This window comes from Ailuropoda melanoleuca, chromosome 11 (assembly GCF_002007445.2).
Source record: "Ailuropoda melanoleuca isolate Jingjing chromosome 11, ASM200744v2, whole genome shotgun sequence".
NCBI classification, from domain to species: Eukaryota; Metazoa; Chordata; class Mammalia; order Carnivora; family Ursidae; genus Ailuropoda; species Ailuropoda melanoleuca.
The window spans coordinates 28283210-28307321 of NC_048228.1; the positions used below are offsets into that span (position 1 = coordinate 28283210).

At 37.5% G+C, this 24112-nt stretch overlaps 1 protein-coding gene across 2 annotated transcripts in view; it reads right to left on the minus strand.

The window, feature by feature from the left end:
• Nucleotides 1-24112, minus strand: part of BANK1 (B cell scaffold protein with ankyrin repeats 1) — a 279554-nt gene that overhangs the window by 23133 nt on the left and 232309 nt on the right. The window contains exons 9-11 of one of the 2 annotated variants that reach the window (XM_011221343.3): nt 20486-20797; nt 15891-16193; nt 1572-1637 (exon numbers count right to left, since the gene is read on the minus strand). In XM_011221343.3, coding sequence (XP_011219645.1) covers nt 1572-1637; nt 15891-16193; nt 20486-20797 — 681 coding nt within the window. The remainder of the gene's footprint in view (nt 1-1571; nt 1638-15890; nt 16194-20485; nt 20798-24112) is intronic. The other variant, XM_034671448.1, reaches the window with a different exon arrangement.

The following is a 24112-nucleotide window of genomic DNA, read 5'->3' on the forward strand; positions in this document are numbered from 1 at the left end:
CTTCTTCACCTTTTCTCCTCAATTCTAACAGAATTTAATTAAAACATGATAATTGAGTAATTTATTTAAAAATGCTTTAGGGAAATTTTCTCCTAAAGAGCTCAAAGCATCCTCTCTCTTTGTTCTTTCCAAATCTGTGAGGTATGTGGGGGAGTCCTGAAGGAATAATCTCTACGTTGCTAATTCCTTAGGAGCTGTTTGATTCTGATTGTAGAATGATCTCATATGGAGGTCTGCACTTATTTCTTGAGAGAGGTAAAGGTACAGTGGAAGGATAATAGTAACCTTAAAAAGATAAATCTTTTCCCTCAAATTATGAAATCACTAGAAATGGAAAGCTTTCAAATAGAGGCTTCTTCTTCTCTCTCTCTCTTTTTTTGTTTTGTTTTGCATGTCAATCTGTATGCAGTATATCTGTGTGTTCAGGGCCAGAAATTCAGCTTCATTATGTACTGCATTCAAGCATCATGTGCTTAATTGGAAGAATGATCTAAGTACGACCCTGCTGCCGTGGGAAGTGCCACTTGAAGTGATGGGTGAAGATCACACATTTAAGGACATACTTTTGTTTGGAGGACAATCCATGACGTCCTAGGAGCAGGTCCACTGAGGTGGTGTATTTAGTAGCCCGGTGGGGTGAGAAGTGGGTGCAGTCAGTGCCTAGCCATCTCTATGATGGCACAAAGGGACACTGGCTGGGGGGTGATGGTGTTCAGTGGCTACTGTGAGATAACCTCTTGGTTTTATTTTAATGTCTTTTAATAATTTACTAGTAGCAATTTCAAGGCAATGCTATCTTGGACTAAAGTTATTTCCAAGGGGCATTGAGATTATTGATTATCAGAGCGAGCCCCCTATATCTGTCACCATTTACATTTTTCCTTTTTAAATTTTAACCAAGCTCTTATTATTGGGGGGAAAAATCATAACAAATAACCTGCTAGAGTTTCTCTTTTCAATCAGAACCGTGTATGTCAGGGGAAATTGGAGGCAGCAGCCTTTTCATAGAGAGGAAGGAAAACTTTTCTGTGTGTGATGTCTCTGTAGCTACAGTTTCCAGTTTTTTTCTGCATGACAAGTTAAGTGTTCCAAAAACTGCTAGATCAAGGTCAGAGAGCAAGAGACTAGTGAAACAAGGGTTTAGTCTTAGATTGGAATTCAATGCAGAGTACAGAAATCCCATGCTGGTCCCCTTCTTTGGGGAATCAATCATCTGTCCCTCTGCCCCCAACCCTCCCAACTTACACTCCACAGGCTTCTCTCTAATGGTCTATTAAAGCATGGTCTCTGTGCAGGTTGGAGAATTTGTCTTACTTGACCTTCCTAGAGCCCTGGTAACAATATCATCAACACCACTACAAACATTCTCACAAGGCTGTTTCTTGCCTTTATTAATCGAAATAATTTTCTTGTATTAATCTTACGACAAAATTTTATTTGGGCAAGACATTAGTACAACCAATCAGGCACACAATTATTTACTTCTACCTCAGAGACTTTATCCAATATTCGTAAGACTTCTTTAAATCTTACTTAGAGATTATTAAATAAGCTGAAGTTCATGTCAGTACCTTGTCTCTTAGGACCATGGAACTTGTCACCATCAGACTGTCTTTTGGCTGTCTTCTGTTGAAACACTGTAAAAAAAAAAATAGCACAAAATATTTATCGAACACAAACATAAAAAAGAACAGACCGTGGAAGTCTCCAGGAAACTAGAATGCGATACCTCATTTTCCTCAGTAGCAATTCTTGAATTGTATTATTTTTGAGTAGGAGGATTATTAAATTTACAATTTTCTCATTTGCGCAGCTTCTCAGTCATTTAGAAAAGCATTTTCCTTAGGCAGAGAGTGCAATGCCGATGGGACACCTCGTTAAACTATTTAAATCAAGATATGATTCCATTCTGATATCAGGTAAAGCTAAAGCGTGCATTTTGTTAAAATTGATAAATGGTAAAATCACATGAAAAATTCCATTTGCACAGAAATTACTCATGCTGCCTTTCTGGTGATAAGCAAGGATAATGACTGTTTCTTCTTAAACAGATGAAAAGACTGCTGTATTTCACAGATGTAATAATAAAAAAGACACTTTATTCTTCCATCATCTAGCTAGACCTCAGACCTATTAAGCAGCTTATTCAAATTACTTCATTATCTGAAAAGTGCTTTGTTCTCATTTATTATTTCTCGCACAAAATTCTGTGAGACAAGTCAGCATTACTCACCCCATTTTGCAGATGAAAGATAAAATTGATTGTTTAATATTTATTGAGCACCCACAAAGTTCCGTACAGCTTCTGGCATTCATTAATGAAAAAGCCTATACCCTTTACAACTTGACTTTAGAAATTGAATATCCCAGAATTCGTTCCATTTACTTTTTATGGGTAGTCTGAATTACAGGGTTTGGGAACTGCTAGAGGCCTTGGAAATTGAGTCCAACCTCGTATGTTTAAAGATGAGGGAGGTGGAAGTTTTACTAACTTGTAAAGGGGCTAAGTAATTTTGCAATGATCCCAGAACTGTTGTTAGTAGAGATGTGATTTAGAGCCTCAGGCCTTTAACTTCAATCTATTGCTTGGTTCTCCATAGCACTCCTGCCTCTTCTCTTCCATAACTGTTTCCTTTGAAAGATAAAGGAGATTGAGGGAGGGGATTCAAAAGAACCCTTGAGCATTTCCAGCACGCTTGGGTCTCTAGTTCCTTTTCGCAGCTCACCAGACTTTCCTGGGACATCGAGCTGAGGCCTGTGGTAGGGAGCAAGCATTGTCTTACATCTTCTGTCTTTAGTTTTAATATTCTTTAGACCAATCTATTATCAAGGTCATACCTGTGTTCAATACAGATGACATTTTTTGAATTTAAAAAATTGCCCCAAATCCTATCACATCAAAAATGATTTATTAAGCATATATAGTTTGCCAGCTATTGTCAAGACAAAGGTACTCTGCCCTACTGTCTTCTTTCAAACAGGAAAAGCAAATATATTTTGAAAGTATTATGTGTTTAAGAGAAATTATACACATGAAATAACATTTCTGGTTGAAAATCAATTTTCTGCTTGAAGTTAGTATTTGGAAAACATGCTAAGTATAACTTAATGTCAAGTTCTGGGATTGTGGTTTGTATTTTTCCTTAAATAAAATATAACGATGGATATATTGTGTGTGAATATATTTTAGGATATTAGAAAAATTTTTACAAGTGGTGCTTGATTTTTTCCCATTGGCTAGTTCTAAAAAGCCTTGAAAAAAATGAAACACTTGAAATTTTAATGACAGGCGGAGTCTTTGAGCGCTTCTTTTTTTGCCAATATTGTGAAGATAATAACTGAAAATGTCTAAGACAAAAAAAAAGGCTGTAGTGTGACATCATTAATATGGAAAATAATCTGAATCCAAAGATAAATCCGGACACAAACTCTCCAAATAAAGAGTGCACCAATTGATTAGTTTTAACAATTCTGCTGTCTTTTGAAGCTACAGAGCCCTTGGGATTAGTTTTTCCAGATTTTTGGCATTAATTTCTTAAAAATTATTTTACATCCTGTATGTGGTTCTGCTGACGACAAATGCCCAGCGCGCGTGAAATGCAGTAAACGCGATGCAAGTCAACACTTTATTTCAGTTTCTAGCCTTAGAATTATAGAGTGTATTTATTTCTGGCTGAGATTTCACCAGGGCTTGCAGCCTGAGGAGCCTGGGATCTGAGGAAAGATTGGAAGGGGAGGTGGATGTCTGAGAAGGATGGTTATCGAAGTGCTGATAACAGAACTTTTTAAAAGCAGGGTGTGCATACCGTCACACCCCACAGTACAAAGGCCCTTTCTCCCTGTATAATCTCTCTCGAAATTCCCTCCTAACTCGCCTCCAGCTGCACCCATTTCAACCTGCCCCTTCCTTCTGCCTACACACAGGCCTCATTTCCTTACAAAGACGCAATTAACACATTACCAAACACACTGTTTTCTCGATGCTATGGAAGTTAGGAGGTATATTTGCATGTGACCTAACCTTGGAAAAAGACCTATATTAACTTATCTCCTGAAGAAAGAGCTAGTCCATCAAAATGATCACTGACTCAAACATTCATAACAAGGAAACATACTCTGTTAGCCTTAGGAAAAGGATAGATATAAAATTCCAGGATTCGTTAATCTTTCTTTTTTACAGTTAATATTAGCTGAAACATTTTGAATTTACCAGTAAATACTTTGTTCTAAAAAGCTTTATACGCTTTCTATTTTCCATGCTTACTGACACAAACCTTTATCAGAGGTAAATGTATAAAGTCCATGTTATCCTGAGAGTTGAACATTGGGTTATGGGTTGCTTAGCTTTATATATGAAAGTATATACTTTTGTACAAGATTTGTGGTGAATAAGATGAGAGTCTGTTTTAAACATACAGAAATTGGAAAAAAAAAAACCAACGAAAAAACACCTATATGCCAGAACACTAACCAACTTGGCACAGTGGAGGGGGTATAATTTGTCTTAATGTTAACAGCATATGTGACATGGGAAAATGGCTTTCCCCTCCTGAGCCTTTGTTTTCTTGCTGAGAAAGGTGGAGCTCAGATGAGATTATCTCTGAATTCTCCCTCAACTCTGACATTCTAAGATGCTACCAATTCTTATTTCCCAAGTCACTCTGGGCCCAATGGTGCCTGGATAAATTCTTCAGGGTGAATTTAAATAGGGGGCTCTGTTTTGAGGAAGAGATTATTTGTATCGAGGGCTTAGACTAATAGAAAAACTAGAAAGTTGAATCAGACCAAGATTAATTTTTTATAAAATACGGAGGTGATCCTGTCCCTATGTGTTTGAATTCTTGCAGGATACTACTTTATTTAAATCATATTTTACTGCATCAATGTTCAAAAAATGGTATTAAGGCAATTATGACATACATCAACTTTGATGACTCTGCGTCAGTGAAATCTTATTTTTCTCTTCCTAACTAAAATTGGAATTTGAGAAGAAAGGAAAATGAATACATTATTAGTAGTTGTCACCACCTTTAGACATTAAAAAAAGTCCATAGAGAAAGAAAAACAATTTTTGAGGTTCAAAATAACCTCCAACAATGCCGACGTCCCAAATACCATCCCCATTTATCTTAAATATTGGCGGAACACCTTCTATAAAATTTTCTCTAGAATAGAAATGACACTAAATGGAAAAAAATTAGCATGGTATTAAATATTCAAAACATTAAGCAAAGCAGAACTATCAGAAGAACAGAGGAGGAAGAGAAGGTGAAATATAATGAAATCACAGGTACTATTTGTCTTTCCAGGTTGCTTTTGCAAGAACATCTTCATGTCAACTGCATTTGTGGCCTATTTCCAGCAAAGGGACCCTTCTAAAGCCACCCTCCTTAAAACATCTGACAAAACTTATCTGGAATTTCTTCGTAAGTGGCTAAGGTAATGGAAAGTCTGTGCAATAGCCAAATGCATTCATAAAGATGTGGCTTATAAACAGCAAACCCCTTGATGTTCCATGCCCATTAGAAGTGCAAAATAAAATGTTTACAGCTATCACTGAAGATCGTTCTCGAAACTAGAAATTTGATATAAAAAAGTGGACAGATTTGCATTGTGCTCTGGGTTCTCGGAATGATTTTGTACAGGTAGCAGCAGTGTGTTTGTTATTCACTCAATAAACTTTCATTACGTTGCTAACTATGTAACCAACTACAGTGTGAGGCAAAGGCAACCAAGACCCAGTCAGAGTTTCCACAATGCCCTCCATTCTGATGTATTCGTTTAAGTAAAGGTCAAATGTGTCCTTATCGAAGAGAAAGCATAGAGATGAGAAACAATGAGGGAGGGAAAGGTAGGAATTTGACCCTTGTAGACTTACTCTTCTATCTCGTTCCCCCAATTTGCACCCTGTGACAGATAATCACAAAAAAGGTAGAATGAGGTAAAAACAAACAAACAAACAAAAAACCTCAAAGCACTGTAAACAACCCCTTTGTCTAACCAGCAAAAACAGATTAAGAGAATATTCTAACCCTGTAAGTAGTCACACTGGTTAAGCAAACTGAAGCTCAGAGGAGAGATGTAGCTTTTTGCAAATTGACCAACATAGATAGAGCACCCCAACTGGCTTAAAACGACCATTTCATTCTGTTACCAATAGTTACAGGTTATTATATCAAACATAGGTCACTACATTTGAATAGGCACATAAGGGTTGGCGTGGCCACAGACAGTCACGTCAGCCACATACTGTGAAGGCTGTCCAACTGAAAGTAGTGTACTGCCTGGGAGATAATATGTAGTCAGCAGTTGTGATTTTCTTTTTTTAAAGGAGAATACTGCAAATGGTCAACCAGCACACAGGAGGTCACAGAAGTGTTTAAGCTTACTTCTGAGAGTGGTAGGGAAGAAAAGTTGGAAATCACATAACTACCAGAAGGAAAATGGTGTAAACATTCTAATTCAATGGCAATAACAATTTTCTCCTAAGGAGAAAGCAAGAATTTTCTCTCCAATTTGTAATGGAAACTTTAAGTCTAATAGACATGTTCCCATAAAAATCTTTTCCCAAAACAGGAAATCTTATTATAAATTATTTTTTTCTGTTTCTAAGGAACTTAATTTTTACTAGAGTAGAATACAAACTGTTTTTATTTGCATATTTACACCTTTGATGCAAATAAGAATATTTCTATTCTAGAAACGTTTCTTATCCAGGAAGTTGAGATATTCCGAAAGATAGCGGTTGGTTTGTGGAATTCTGTGTAATTAGATAGAGGTTGAGGCCATTGCAATGAGTTTATTAGCAAAATCTCCAATCCACCACTGGGCAGGCAGGTCCTCCTTCCTCTTGTTACCAGGCAGGCAACATGCATTGAACACCTATTGCTTGCATAACACTGGACTGGGGGTTCATCTCCTCCCATACTATTTCATTTAGGCTCATTGCCTGATTTTTCTTTTTGACCATTTATATTCAATAATGACGTAAGTGAAGACATCACACTAGTAACATCCCTAGTAATTCTCCTTTTGTTTTAAAGAGAAATGGTTTGGGTTGTTGAGAAGCCATCATAATACTCTGGAAACTATGATGAGTTCATCTTTTGGTTCATGCTTGGTGATTACCAAAAATAACTTCTCTGGCCTCTCTTTTTATCCCTGTATCAGGAAATGTTGCTATCTTAAGAGGTAACTAACAGGACCTGGTCATGCTCACTTTGAGCAGACATTAAATACTAATTCTGCCATTAAGACTCAAACTATAGAAATGCAGATTGAAAACTCTAAAAGGACAGGGCTGTCGCTGTTGTTCTGTGTAGTATTCATTATTGATAGTAAATAAATAACTTGGAAAAGTCATGCAAGATGACACACTGGCATATAAAACCCAAGGTAAGAAGCCAAAGGCACACCACCTAAAAAGATCTAGCAGGTCGTGTCTCACCTCCGTGTCTACAGAATAACCTCCCCATCACAGTGATTACCAGCTTTGCATGTTACTCTGTTGCGCCAGCTACGGTACCTATGTCATTTCAATTCCCATAAAAGCTCTATGCAGGAGGTTTTGCCCTGCTTCTTCTTTCTTCTTTCTTCTCCTTCTCCTTGTCCTCCTTCTTCTTCTCCTCCTTCTTCTTAAGGTACTTATGTCATTCTAATTCCCATAAAAAGTCTATGCAAGAAGTCTTCTTCTTCTTTTAACAAATGAAGCAACGCTATATCACTTGCACAAAGCTACACAATTTTTAAGTGGTTAAGTCATGATTCAAATTCAGTTTCACCCAGCTTCACAACCTTCATGAATTTCATTCCACCATGCTGCTGGTCCCTCCGAGGAGGCTCTTCTCAGTGTGCCAACCCCACAGAACATCTTGTTTTTCTCCAACTGTTACATGTTTAGAGGAAAAAAAAGATGTACACACTAAAAGCGCTGGTGAAAAATATTGTGAATTTAGGAAATCTAATTTGAGAAAAAAGACAATTCGTGTGGATAGCTATTTGATCCCTCTATGATTTCATGTTCAAATGACCGTTCTCTGAAGTATTCTATTCAGATGTTTACTTTGTCCTAACAATGGAAACAATCCATGTCATGGTTCTCAACCTTGGCACTGTTGACATTTTGAACTGGGTAATTCTTTGTGATGGGGCCTTTCTTGTGCCTTGTAGGAAGGATTAGTGGCATGCCTGACCTCTACAAACTAGATGCCATTAGTACTGTCCCAGTGATGATAACTGAAAATGTCCCTAAACATTGCCAAATGTCTCCCTGGAGGCAAATCGCCACCAGTTAAGAACTACTATTCTAGGCCAATTAAACTTCTTACTAAAGAGATATTTAACAGAGACTCTATAAGTATCCAAAGTTAAGGGGGAAAAGACCAGAATTCACTCTGCTGCTGAATAAAAATTTAAGTGCTTGATAATATTTGCATTTATTTTCACATGTAATATAAATTTTTTAATGTCAATTTACACCACAGTTGATTACTCTTTCTCCCTTCGCTAACATAAAGGAATTGAATTTCTGGAAGATGAGGCTGGAAAAGTTCTTCATTATTATGCCAACACTCTAACAGATGGTCAGCAAAGTCCTTCAAAGGTTTCATTCAATGTTGCTGTGATGTGCTGCTGTGAGAAGGACAGAAAACCCCTGGGTTCCACAGGCAGGCTTGATTCCCTCTGAAGGACAGTGCGAGCACAAGTCTGAACAACTGTTCCTTTGTAGAGCTGTACCAGCACCCTATCAAGGAAAGGGGATAAGCGGAGAATCACAGGGGGGGATACAGGGACATTGCTCTTACAAATAGAATGACATATATGTCCCTCTGTCCTGAGAGCATCTGTGATATACATACTAAGTCCTGAAGCTAAATGGCTTGGACAAGGTCACCCAGTCACAGAGTAGGATACAAGGCACTTGACCTAAGTCTTACTTTAATCCACTTGACCATATTTCTTCACTAATGAGGACAGAGATCATTCTGTTCTCTCACATATACAATGATAAGGATTAATTTTCCTAAGAGATTCTACAAGGCCTTTTTTTCTGTTTGCATTTCAATTACATTGTGTGTGATCAATTTCAAGTACAAATGAATTGCAAGTGGAAAATTTCTGAGAGCAACTGAGTTGTACTTGACATTTTGGGGTCCCAGTAGCTGAGTAGCTCTCAAAAAGGTCATACACAACTTTGTTGCTCTGCAAAATGCCAAGGGCAACTCAGTAGCAATTGAGAATTGAAAGGGAAATTACTACCCCAAACCAGCAACACAGACTCTGAAGAAGAATCTTGGTTCTATTAATTGTGTGAGGGGAAAATGGGAAATTGCCCATTGATGTTGAAGAATTTTCCTCAATAGGCAGTTGTCTCTTTGCATGCTTTATGGATATAGTTTTACTACCAATCTATATACATAATGCAAAGTGTTCATTTTCTTTCCTTGATTAGTCTTAAATCAAGAAATATGTCATTAAGGAGGACTATAAATCCAAATTAATTCCTCCATATTCTTGAAACTCAATGAACCTGACCCTTTGCCATATTATAGGGAGAAAACACAACATCTGAAAGCATACAGACTTCAGAAACTTTTCATTTAAGAAAAATAAATTATTCTTTTGTTGTTCACCCAAAATTAGAGTATGACAGTAATTGAATAAAAAAAATCAGAAACATATCTCTTAATAAAATGAACCATGGGTTTAGTTTTGCATCAATAAGTTACATTTCCAGGGGTGATGGTCAAAACAGAGCCTCTCTATATTATATTATGCTGTGTGAAAGGGGTTAGAATGCTTAGCTGTATGTCAGTATCCAAGAACTTTGTCCTTTTTTGTATGACCTCCCCTTTTCATATCAGTTGTACTTCAAGCAGAGGATGGTTTAACTGTTAAGACAAATACCATATGATTTCACTCATATGTAGAATCTAAAAAAAAATAAAATAAATGAATAAACAAACAAAAAGATCCAGACCTGTATAGAGAACAAGCTGATGGTTGTCAGAGGGGAGAGTGTGTGTGTGGGTCGTGGTGGGGGCACAAAATGGGTGAAGGGCAGTGAGAAGTACAGGCTTCCAGTTATGGAATGAATAAGCCATGTAGAGAAAAGGTACAGCATAAGGAATATGGTCAATGGTAATGTAATAGCATTGTGTGGTGACAGCTGGTAGCTACACTTGTGGTGAGCACAGCGTAATGTATAAAGAAGCTGAATCACTGTGTTGTACACCTGAAAACTAATGTGACTTTGTGGGTCAACTATACTCAAATAAAAAAAAAAATTAAAAAAAAAAATAAGGTGGTTTAAAACAAGAGAAATTTAGGAATTAGTAGATTGATATATTATTCGGATTATCCACCAGAGTGTGAATAAAGTGTCCTAATGAACCACATTGATGTGGTTTTTGTCACTTTTATCATTTTTTTCATCTTTGTATTCATTCAATTAATATTCATCAAATATTCATAGTTTCTAGTATGAATTCAGCACTAAGCTTGGTACCAAAGATACAAGGATGGGCAAAAACAGAAAAGGTCGGTCTGTTTCCCCATAGATCTTATGGGTCAGAAGGAGGAAATAAATATTAAAAACTAATCCTGAAATAAATATATCAACAAAGGAAATTTGTGGTGCTATGTGTACAGACATGGGAACCAGACAATCTAGGTCCAAACCCTACATCTTCTTCTTCCTAATTTTATCACCATGGGAAAGACACTGAAACTCAATGAACATCAGTTTTGTTATCTGCAAAATGAAGCTATTAATGCCAACCATGTAGGATTGTTGCGTGAATTACAAATTATCATTAAAGTTGTCTCATAATAATTGTTATAAGGAGTAGATGAAGCCAACTGTCCCTTTAGAAGACAGGATATTCCCCTCCTTCTTCTCCATCTCTAAAAGCTTCCTTAGGCTCTGACTCCACCAGAATCCAGGAAGGACACATTTTTTTCTATAAAGTTAGTTTATCACAGTTATTGTCTGCCCAGAACCTGAGGAAAGATGAAGTAGAATTGCTTTTAATTATGACCTCTTGAGTGTACGCCACATACCAAATATTGTGCTGGGTAATAGCTAATTTTATCTTACTTAAAGATTACAACAATCCTTGAAGTAGGTATTTTTATCCCAAACTTATAATGAAGAAATGGAATCTCAGATATATGAAGTTACTTGCGTAGTTAACAGCAGCTGAATCTGAATACATTCTGCAAAGCTGTAATGGGGAGACCCAGTTTCCCTCCTGTCTTTCTTGTATGTGTGTCTCTTTCACTTTCACACCTTTAAAGTACTCACAACACTTCATTTCAGTCACTTATGGTCACCAAATGTGCGGAGGTTTCCCCCATCAAGCAATTCTACGACTCCAGTTGAGTGTCCTATGATTTAACTCAATTCTGATGCTCCCTGGCGATAGTGTCAGATCCCACGGGAGAAGGGCTCAGTCCCAAGGGTTTGCTTCCATTCTACGTCAAATGCCAATCACAAGTAGTAGATTCCTATCTTAGCCACAGCTTCTGTCTAATTTGGCTACAAATTGGAGATTACCATGACTCCATCTTTGGGTTCAATTAATTAGCTAGAGGGGCTCACAGAACTCAGGAAAACACATTTGCCAGTGTATTAAAGGATATGATAAAGGATACAGATGAAGAGCTGGACGGTCTGGGAGAGTCCTGAGTGCAGGAACTTCTATCCCTATTGACTTGGGGTGTGTCATCCTTCTTGTGTGGATTTGTTTGCCAACATGGAATCACTGGGAATCCCCGACTATTAGGATTTTATGGAGTCTTCTTCCCATAGGCAGTATTGATCAATAAGTCCACATTCAGCCCTTCTCCCTTCTCAAGAAAATGGGGGACTAGGGCTGAAGATTCCAAGCTTCTAATCACGGCTTGGTGTTTTTGATGACTAGCCCTCATCCAGGAGCCTTTCAGGAGCCCATTCAGAGCTGCCTCATTAGAGCAAAAAACCCTGTTATCCAGGAAATCACAAAGGTTTCAGAAGCTCTACTCCAGGAACCGGGCAGGGACAGGGACACCAACAGACATGTTTTCTATGATCTTGCAAAACCCAACATGATTTTCCTGTATGTCTTCGGTTTACTTGCCTAGCCTCCTTGTCCTTGCAGTATTCTCCTGAATTTCTGAAATAGTAGGTTGGGATTCTGCTTCTTGTCTTCTCTTCCATCTCCTATTCTACATTCTTTTCTTTTGGCTACATTAACATACTCTGGATGAGCCAATCTTCTGCCACTACTTCTGTGCTCTGGCAAGAATTGGGGCAAACTAATGTTCTTTTAATTGAATGGATGGCTTTCTGGGAAATGATGGCAATTTTATTTAATTGAGCTGCCTGAGCTATGAAAAAGAAAAAAAAAAAGAGGAAAGATGTGATGAAAGACTTTTACCCTGTGAAATGCAAAGAACATCAAGAAAGAATGAGCTGATGAGGCAATGTTTTCTTAGTGTGGGAAAAGAATGATCAACAATCAATAGCAAAAAAGGGAGAGGCAAGCAAGTATATCCCAGTGAAAGAGGAAAAGAGTAAATAATGGAAAGGAACTTTGGTGACCTCATTTACAGTTCAGATTTTGCTACTGATTTGGGACACGGGGCAAAAAACAGTATCTGCTTTTATGTACTTAAGTGCAAAAAAATATGAAAACAAAAACCCCGCATATTGTAACACTGGTTCCTGTCTGTATATAACACAAATATAGTGAAACTAAATCACATTGTGTAATTGAATTAGAAAAATTTCTTATAAATGCTGAAGAGTGTCAAACTTGCGATAAGTAGGTGAGATAAATAGCTTTTAAAATTTCTTGGAAACTCAAGGTTTCTAAGAATCTTTAAGGTTCCTGTGTGTGTGTGTGTGTGTGTGTGTGTGTGTGTGTGTGTGACAAAGTGTACCATTGTCAGGTAGGGAATTTACGTAATACACAGAAAGATTTTATCATCTGGTCCTCAATAAATTTCTATGTAATTAATAAATTAATGAACAAGGAGAAAAATCATCTCAACTCTCTTATTTAACGTGGGATGAGCTGAAAGTCTAGAGCAGTCATAGCTTCAAATTTCTCTCCGATGAGCAAAGGCAACCGTCCAGGATGAAATGTTTATTCTTTGGAGAAACTGAACCAAACAGTTCTGGCCATGGGACACGAGGCACAGTGGATGGCAAGGCTTATGTACTGAACTGAACACAGGAAGAAGTCAAATTGTGACTTCTAAGTGGTGAAATTTCCCAGTCTTCTTCTTCCTATGCTCTGATCTCAAAGGTCTGGCGACCAGGTATATAAAGTAGGTTGGAGTTTTGGATTTTATTCTAGGTAAACTGAAAAGTATAGAAGATGAGATCTACATAAACTAATATTTTGGGGTAATTCAATGAAACAATTGGTTACCTCCCCATGACCCTAAAATGCAGTCCACAGGTTAATAAGTAGAGTTTCCTTTTAGGTTTTTGGTGCTTCATTCTTACACATAAAAGCACAGCTAAGATATTTGATGGAAGTATCAAGCATTCTAGACAGCCACAAACAACAAAGATAAGAGAGATAATATAAAAATTGCAGAAAAATTGAAACCATAGAAATTTGAAAACTCAAAGCAAAATGAAAGAAAATAATAACAAAGATATTGATTACACTGCCCTCACCACTGCCAAAGAAAGAGAAAATAATGTTATAAAAAAAGAACAAATGGGGTGCCTGGGTGGCTCAGTTGGTTGAGTGTCTGCCTTTGGCTCAGGTCATGATCCCAGGGTCCTGGGATCAAGTCCCATATTGGGCTCCCTGCTCAGCGGGGAGCCTACTTCTCCCTCTGTCCCTCCCCCTGGCTCGTGCTCTCTCTCTGTTAAATAAATAAATAAAATCTAAAAAAAAAAAAAAAAGAACAAATAGAGAACAAGAAAGAGCTGATGGAAAGTAAGAATATGACAGCCTATAGAAGGACGAGAAGATAAAATGCAAAAAATAGAACACTGCAACATGGGAGTGTCTACTTGTGGTCCTGAGAACTCCCCAAGGTTTGGGATACAGAGGGTGAAGTACCAGTTCAGAAATTTCTCTAATACAACTAAATTCTTGTGTTGAGCTGTATTGATATTCTCGCTTTAAAAAATATTTATTGGGAGATAATATCCTTGTCTAAGAGCTAGTAATGTCCTAGACGTCACTATGTTGGACTATCTAAGAATTTCTAATTACAGCTAATCTCTGCCTTAATAATCTAGATAATTGTTCCAGCTGATATTTTCTTTTAGCTGACATATTTATTATTTTGTTCTTATTTTCTAATTTTTAATAGTTTCTTGAACATTATCAGCAGTAGATCACTGTTGAGTAAATATATTGTACACTGGTAATTATATATACTTGCTAAATTTCCTTATACAAATTTCTCAAAACATAATGCTTGAGCAACAGAATGGTTTCTTTTCAACATATGAAGCACAGATGACTAACTGTGCTTCTTTTGGGTAGGTTTGTAGTATATATTTAAATGTTCTGTTTGAGTACTTGGTTTAAATTATTTGAATGTATAATTGATTGCTTCTCGGTTTTATTCTAGGTAATCCCCCAAACATTTTGTTTGTGTCCAAACATTTTGTTCAAAAAATCTCTAATAAAGTGTCACACTGTACTCTGGATATTTATTTGCATATCTGTCACCCACGAATTCCTTAAGGATGAAGAAATTGTTTTATCCCATTTTCTCAGTTCCTAGTATGGTATTTTAGCCCAAAAAAGCACTCAATGCACATGCTTACAATGCACGGATAAATAAAAGTCATCTCTCAAATAAATAAAATCTTTAAAAAAAAGGGGGGGGGCGCCTGGGTGGCACAGCGGTTAAGCGTCTGCCTTCGGCTCAGGGCATGATCCCTGCGTTGTGGGATTGAGCCCCACATCAGGCTCCTCCGCTATGAGCCTGCTTCTTCCTCTCCCACTCCCCCTGCTTGTGTTCCCTCTCTCGCTGGCTGTCTCTATCTCTGTTGAATAAATAAATAAAATCTTTTAAAAAAAAAGTCATCTCTCAGACACTGGGGACTTGTAGACTCCATCAAACCAGAATATACAAGAAAGCTCAAGGATCTGTTAGTTTTTTTTTAAGATTTTTATTTATTTATTTGACAGAGAGACAGCCAGCGAGAGAGGGAACACAGCAGGCGGAGTGGGAGAGGAAGAAGCAGGCTCCCAGCAGAGGAGCCTGATGTGGGGTTTGATCCCAGAAAGCCGGGATCACACCCTGAGCCAAAGGCAGATGCCCAACGACTGCGCCACCCAGGTGCCCGAGGATCTGTTAGCTTTTTATTTAGATTCAACTGAGTAGAAAATGAGAAAGAAGAATTGAAGTCTAAACTGAAGTAGAAATTCTATGACAGATGAAGTGAATCTTAATTGTTGGGGTGAAGTGCAATGATCAAAGTAATTGTGGTTGCATATCTGAGATTCTAGTATTCACAACTTTTTAGGTTTTTAAAGTTATTTTAAGTGGAATTAGGAGCAAAAAGTAAAGCTGGGTCAAATGTTAAGTATTTACTTCTTTTCTTGTGTTGCAAATTATTCATAGGAGTTGAGCTTCCCTCTTATAGAATTATAGAAAATTTTCAAATAGAATTTCTCCACACAAGCTGTGGTTTCATGTATTTTGGATAATTTGTCAAAATTATCCTTCTTTAATGAACCAGAACACTACCCACTATTCTTATTTTTTTTATTCATTGTGCTTCTAAATTTAAAAATAGCCAATACAACTCACCTATGACTTGAAAATAATTTTTCATCTTTGGGGTTTTTGACCCCACCAAAAAGAGGACAAGTCCTCCCACCCTCCAAACACTTGCACACACAACCAATAACAAAAAATATTACCTTGAGCTATGTAAGGTGTGGTTTCCTCTTTTGGAGGGATATTTGTGGGTCGAGGTGTAGGGGCAGGAGGTCTGTTTATAATGAAAGACCGACTCCCCAGTTTTTTCTTTGTACTCATATTGGCCAGTATCATGTCATAGTCACTGTCATCTATCTCAACAAACGTGTATGGGTCTTCCTCCTTCTCCTGCTCCTTTTCATCTCCTTTCTTGTCTTCTTCTTTGGGTTCACCTCCTGTTTCTTGTCTTGCTCCGAGATCACACCAATTTTGACTTCTTTCCATTTGGCCTTCCCCAATTTTGCCTGCTCATGAAATATTTAGATGGTGGTTACTCTTCTATTATATGCAATATTATTGATGTCCATCTGTCACTTCTTTGAAACTCCCCCCAAATAATTTATATATTGTCTCATAAATTTCAAAAAGAAAAGTACACCATATAGTTTACTAACATATCCTCCTGCAGTTTGTAATTGTTAACTTTGTTTAAAAAAAGTTTAAAAAGTTTGTTTGGGGTCCTGGCTGACTCCGTCAATGGAGCATGTGACTCTTCATCTCAGGGCACTAAGTTTGAGCCCCACGTTGGGAGTAGAGATTACTTAAAAATATAATCTTTAAAAAAAAAGGTTTGTTTAAAACATGGACTTCTTTGAAGACATATAAATAAACATATAAGTATTTTCCACATAATTTATAACGGATTTAATATAAATATAAATGATAAAACTAAGCCTCAAATTCCAAACGCTTTGAAAACTTTTTTTTTTAAAGATTTTATTTATTTATTCGACAGAGATAGAGACAGTCAGCGAGAGAGGGAACACAAGCCAGGGGGAGTGGGAGAGGAAGAAGCAGGCTCACAGCAGAGGAGCCCGATGTGGGGCTCGATCCCATAATGCCGGGATCACGCCCTGAGCCGAAGGCAGATGCTTAACCTCTGTGCCACCCAGGTGCCCCTGAAAACTTGTTTTTCAAGCAGAATATGCTAAGATTTTTTTTTTTCACTTTAAGTCATTTCATCTTTCATAGGGCTTGCACTGGGTGCTTTGCCTAACATTCAAGTTCTCTGAAAATGACAGGGGGACTAGCCAAACATGCCATTACTTTGTTTCTTACAGGAAGTCTCACTGTGGCTTGACAAAATGAGGCTCCAAAATGCAACTCCTGATGTCCATAAGCCAGCATGAACCTCATTCTTAAATAAAGAACACTGAAAATAGAGTTTGTGACAAGGTGGCATGGATAATCAATGACCTGAAGATTAATTCATAAGAAAAGAATAATCGTATATGGTTTTAATATTCAGTAAAATCTTTACATATTGTTTAAAGAATGTATTAAAATATTTTAGTAGCAGTTATTTAGAAGACAAAGGTATCACATACTTCGGTTAATGAATACATTGGAAAACATTTTGATGACTCTCTGCTACACCAATGAGAATTTTACTAAAACTTAGTCCTTGGGGCACCTGAGTGGCATAGTTAAGCATCTGACTCTTGTTTATGGCTCAGGTTGTGATCTCAGGGTTGTGGGATTGAGCCCCCCCGTCTGGCTCCGAGCTCAGCGTGGAGTCTGCTTGAGACTCTCTTTCCCTCTCCTTCCGTCCCTCCCCGCCCACTCTCTCTCTCAAATAAATAAATAAAATCTTTTAAAAAATTAGACTTTTGACAGATATTTTGCTTAAAGCATTAATGAAAACAATAAAATGGAAAGGATTTCAGTTATTGACTGAAAAATCATTGCTTTTCTGGGTTGTTCTAAGAGATTCATGCACATGACCTAAGGGAGAACTATTCTTCCTCTTTGGTGACAATCCCACCAAAAGAATTTAGGTTATCTATGGATATTTTAGTGGAAAAATGTAGAAGTTAAGGAAAAAGATAAGTTGTAGAGCAGAATAAAATATATTATCTTAAGTAGTTCGGGAATTGTTTTGGGTAGGCTCTTGAGGAGAGGCTGAGCTCCTACCCGGAAGGAGTCTTAAATCTGATTGTTCCAGTTAGGTTAAGCCAAGAAGTACTAATGCCTACATGCCTAGCGCTAACTTCCAAATCACCGTGACTTGCCTTTCTCCCTATGAATAATATGGTACTGAGATTTTGACTTCATGACTTCTGTTTCACTGACAGCATAACAGGTGAAACCAGATTAAGTGTGTGGGAAACATTTTTACAGTTTCATTTTTAGCGGAATGTGTCAACTATCTTACTTTTATCAACCCATTTCCTGAGCTGTTAACTCCCTTTGTTTCTCCACCCACCTTCCTTCCCAACTCTTTCTAAAGTTGAGCTTGCACCAGAAATAACACATTTTACTTTCTTATTTCCCAATGTATCAGATTCCACTGTTCATGTCAGATTGGGGCCTGAACATTCTTAATTCAAGTTGTACATTAGTAAATAAACATGAAAGTAAATCACTCCTATCATTCTAAATTTTGAAAAAAAAATAGAGGAAGAGTGTATAACAAAGAGAAGAATCTTAAAAGCTGAGGAAGCCTGTTTATAGAAGTATTTGGTACATTCTAATTACAGGCTCTGTGGTCTGGGGTCTGAGTCAAAGTGGGATCACAGTGATTGTTGCCTTGCAAGTGTGTTGTGAAGATAAAAAGGGACAATATGTTCTTTATAAACTAATAAGTGTTCTATAGTGTTTTATGATATTGTTTACTCCAGTGAATATTCCCATAAATCCATCATGGGTTATCTGATGCTCAGGACATGAGGAGGTGGCCTCTCTTTTTTGGTAATTTGAGAGCATATGGAAACTAGTTCTAGAAGACAATTCCGATGGTATCACTAATTGAAGTCAAAGAACCCATACAAAGTCTCTGGCAAAAAAAAAAAAAAAAAAAAAAAAAAAAAAAAAAAANAAAAAGAAGTCCTACTTTCAAAGACCTTAATCAAAGAACTTTAAGAAAAAACATTGACATTTTATTTTCCATTTACAGTATTTCCCATATTAGCCTTATGAAAAGATGAGATCAAAAGTAACATTGCATAGAAAATGTAAAAGTACAGTTTTAAAATAAAAAATGGGGATTTTTTTTGGTTTTATCTTTCTTTTTCTATTTGGTACTTTTCAGAAGCTATATCAGCCAATGTTACAATTCTGGTTTTAGATATCTGGTGAATACTCTCTAAAGAGGGTTTTTAGACCTTCTAACCAACACACTACGTCTAAAATTTACATGAGGGGAGATATGATTTGTAATTCGCCCCTTTAAGAGATTTAACCTGATAAAAGACAATAATTGTCTTCTTAACAATTTATTTTAATAATTACATAAAATTACATCTGTAAAAAGTGAGAAAATATAACAGAATTTTATTGTCAGTGCGCCGCTTATCTAGATCTCTCTCCCCACCCCCAGTATTGATACATGTACTGCACTGATCCATCGCAGTGGTCTATAAGTCCTTGGCACACAGTAGGTAATCAAGTATTTGTTTAATGAGTGAAAGAATCAGAGGACTGCCCATGAAGTTTTCCATACTTTCCATTAAGGAGGACTTTTCATCTCTAAATACAGTGTATAACCTTAGTAAAGGTTTATGGTCATTGACTTCAACCTTTACAGAGACAGGCCTTCAATGATGCAAATGCTAGATTTCATGGCTTCAAAATTCACTTTTTTTGAAACAGTGTATACTTTATAGCCCTCTAGGACTCAACAGCTAAAAAGCATAATGCCAAATGGAGTTTAATAATAGGTATTTCTTTCATCTTTCTAATTAAAACTTCACTGTAAGAACACTTTTTGAATTTGGAAAGCAGATATAAAACAGTGATCAATAAAGTGGGTGATAATTAGTGACTGTAGGGTGAACCTGGAGCTTGGAAGTCTGTTAGGCTGTTGAACGCTCCAGCCCAATAAGGAACTCCTCTTGATGGAACCTCCACCCCCCTTCCCTCCAAACCCCCTCACCCTTCATTACACAGGTCATTCCTGCATGTGGGGAAAAATGTGATAGAGCCATTTAACTGTTCTGCTTCAGCAATATACTGAGTACAGTACGTGCTAAACCTTTCACCACTTGCTTCCCCTGCAGCTAGCATCGGAGTGAAGTGCCCAAGGTCATTTTCAAATCTGTAAAACATTAGCCTTTTCCTTTTGCCAGACGACTAAGAGTACTGTTTAAAAGGAAAGTTGTCATTTACTTTTCCACATGATGCTTGAGGTTCATTTTATGTGAAGGACTACAAACTCCTTCCAGGTTTTATTGCTTTACTTACTTAAAGCTTTGTAATGAGACTGTTCTAGAAGAAAGGGAGGAGGGGAGGAGGAAGGGAAGGAGGGTGGGAAGGTGGGGGAGGGAGAAAAAAGGAAAGAAAGGGAGAGAGAAAGGGACAGAGGGAAGGAGGGTGGGTGAATTTTAGTGGCAGGGATCCCATGTCTGATTTCTGAGGCCTTAGTTAAGGAACAGCAGGAAAGCTGCTCTTGGTTTTAAAAACTAATGATGTACTGTATGGTGACTAACATAGCATAATAAAAAAATAAAAATAAAAGCCGATCTTCCCTGCAACAGATTTGCCACTGCACCATAGGCCTGTCAAACTTTTGTTGTTGTTGCTTTACCCTTGAACTTACCCTGTAACGTGCAGTGAGGTTTTTCCAGTTGGAAGGCCGCAGCCGCAGGTCGCGGCGGGGGGAGAGGTGGTCTGTTGCTCGTGAGGGGCTCTGGTGAATCAGGCTCTGGATTGTCTCCAGGAATGAACACATACAAGTCATCATCATACTGACTCACAGAACTCCCACTGCCAACCTCTGCTAGGCTCTGCTCGGCCTCTGTGCCCGATTCATCCTCTTTTTCTTCCGCTGCCAGTTCATCCGTCTCAGCTCCTGCACGCTGCCTGTACGATGCCTGCCCGCTTGCGTGGTGAAGTGCTGGGGTCTGTACGGCTGTTTATGACGAAGGTGGTAGATTTCATTTAAACACACCATCTGGAGGCATTTCATGTTTTCTAATTTCACACAGAAGTGGTAGTACTGCTAATAAAGCTTTTATGAGCTGATACGGTAGAAAGCTGACAAATGCATAATTTTAGTGAATTCTTGGGCTTTTAAAATATTTACCAAATGAACAGCTAAAGCCTCATCATATCTCGCTACCTCACTCTACGACACACACATACATATAATAACACTCTGATTCTCTAGAATTATTGTTTGAGCAGATTCATATATATGTCTGTATCCCTGCATTTTTATTAGAAAACAGTATAACTGACCTAACCAGTAATAGGTAAGTTATGGAAAAGGTAAATACAAGGAAAAAAAATAAACCTTAACTCCCTTGTAAATAATGCAATAATTATCATTATTATCATAATAATGTGATCTTATTAATCATTATTTTAATATATAATTATCACCAGAAAATTGTACCTTAATTCTTCAAGAATTATATCTTAATTCTTGGAAACATTACTTGAAGGAAGTGTTAATATTTTTTGGTGGAGAAGGCTTCAAATCACCAATAGTAGGTAAATCTTTCTAAGACTCAGTTTTATCGACTATAAAATCTATCCTATCCTGAAGCTTAACCAAATAATCTAAATCCCCTCCATCTTAAGAATCATGATTCCGTCATTTGTTTTTATAGTGTACACAGTAAATACCCTCTCACCACTCAGGAAGAACTGAAAAAAGATATTATAATGCAATAACTTTAAATCTTAAAAATTTTTGGTTAAATTTTCTTTATAAAAATTCTGCTTTAAATAAAGGATTCACAAAATTTTAAAACAAACTTGGAATCTCTATATTGGAGGGACTATGTGCATTGTTGTCCTTGTCAGCACAATAAAGCCGAAGATTGTTGTCTTGAAGTGTTGCTAAGCTGAAATTGGGCTAAAGAAGCCAATTGGCAGAGTATGGAGAAAAGGGACTTTTTTTTTTTTTTTTTAAAAAATGAACTATTACTCTGTAGAAACGTTTCAGTTATGGGAGAAATTAATCATGAGGAAAAATCATGCCCATTATTGTACCCATATTTCTACATGGAATTTTATTTTTTATTGTTCTTTCCTTTCATGTGAGAAAGAAGAAAGATATAGTTTCAGTACTAGAACTGCAGACCAAGAGTCTTTAATTAGCAGCCTGAGCAGAGCAGCCAACAGAAAGAGACCTCTTGCACAAATCTCATTCATCTTTCTTCCTCTAACTCCGAACACTGAGCCTGAAATAAAGTAGTCTCTAGAAATATTGATGAAGTCAATGACACAACGACTGAAAAGGAATTATGGCTCTGGCTAGCAAAGGAACTTCACTATTTCTGTCTGGGCAAATAGATCATCAACTTAGAATTACACTCATGCTATAGGAAATTACCTGTAGCCGCCTTATATCTATGTATTCAGTGTTTATGTTTTATGTATGCACTGTCGAAGCCATAGAGCCTCCCTGGTCCTTGTCAAAAACGTCCAAACCTGGAATCCAGCCCTGGAGAGTCGGATGTAGTGAGTCAGTGAGTTTTAGCAAGCTTCATAGTGATGGGGATACCAATGGAAATCTGTCAACTAAGGTGTGCTATGCTTCACCCCGTTCCATTAAGGTGCCTGAGGCTTGAGTCCAGTCACACAGAATTTCAAACACAAGACAATTCCAGGTCCCAACGATCTATGGAAATGAGGTGTTCTCTCTAAATAATTGAAATAACATTTTTCTCTTTACAAGCAGTTCTTATGAGGATTAAAATGTCATGATAAATAAGTGGTCATTATCAGTGATGGCCTTTATCATCACCTTTATTGGTATTAAAAAGAAAATAAAATGTATAACTTTAAAAATCAGTGCACTGACTCATTAGTTTAATATTCAGCATTATTTTGTGTTATGTCATAACTTTTGAAGGTGTTTACTGATTTGCCAAAGTATGGTGGTTAGACATGGTATTTAATTGTATTCGATTTGCTGGTCAATTTGCCTACCATTTGAGAAACCAGTGGTCAATAATGGTTAGCTGAGTGTCAACTGTGCAGTGTTAAAAGGGCAACGCCCTGAGGCCAGAGAATGCTTGGGATGTGAGATGTCACTGTGGGATGAACAAACAAGAGCATGGTCAGAGATGGGACTGAAAATGTTATCTCGGGCTTTTTAGATCATCATGAGAATAAGTATGATGGGAAGGTGCTGGGAAATTTGGGATTAGTTCCTTCTGGAAGCACAGAGTATTAGCGATGGCAAATGTGGAAGCTGCTGACTCGGGGTTTCTTAATAGTAGTACTGCTGACATTTTGGATGGAATAGTCCTGTGTCGTGTGGGGTGTGTCCTGTGCATCGTAGGATACTTAGTAGAATTTCTGGTGTCCACCAATGAATGCCAGTTGTAAACCTCCCTTCTCAAGTCATGATAATAAAACAGCTTCTGTTCCTTGACAAGCATCCTCTGTTATGAATGAGAAATAGTCCCTCATCGAGAACCACTGTGCAATGGCAATAATGCAGGGGAGAGCTGACGGCAGCGTGGACTAGGATAAATCATGGCAGAGTGAGGAACAGCTGAATGCTGGCTAAGCTGTGAAGCTAGAGTCAACAGTCCTATATGATTGTATTGGATGTGGGGTGAGAGAGGAAGTAAAAAAGCCAAGGGAAACTCCCAGGTTTTGGGACGGAATTAAACAAGGAAAGAATTTTCCCTTACTGAGATGGGAAAGTCAGCAGGTAGTGTAGGTTTGAAAGGGTCAGGCATTAGGGCTTCTGGATTTGGAAATGGTGAGTGGGAGATGCCAATCAGACGTCCTGGTGAGTGTGGTGAACAAGCTATTGCACATCAGTGGAATCTGGCATAATGGGTAGAGTTATACACATGCAGGAAGACTGAATTAGTCTTCAGACATTAGAGTATAGAATTACATCCTATTAGAGCCAGTAAGGATCTTACAGAGAGTTGCAGTCCAAGCTTCTCGTTGCCTAGCAGAGAAAACCAAGATCGGAAAAGAACGTGACTTTGTTTTTAAAAAAACTGAGAAAACAGAGTTGTCAGATAGAATATTTGTATCAACCTGACCTGTGTATTCTCTCTGGGTAGGAAAGACTGGTGTTTGATTATTTAACACTGAACTTAACAGAGCTATTTAAATTAGCAAGACAACGTAGTAACATCTTTACCGTATTATAAATCAAAAGTCATTCAGTTAATTAAATGCCTTTCCATGCTCTCCTATGCTCTCTTCAGTCTTATTTTACCGGTTACCTGTACCTTAATACAGATGT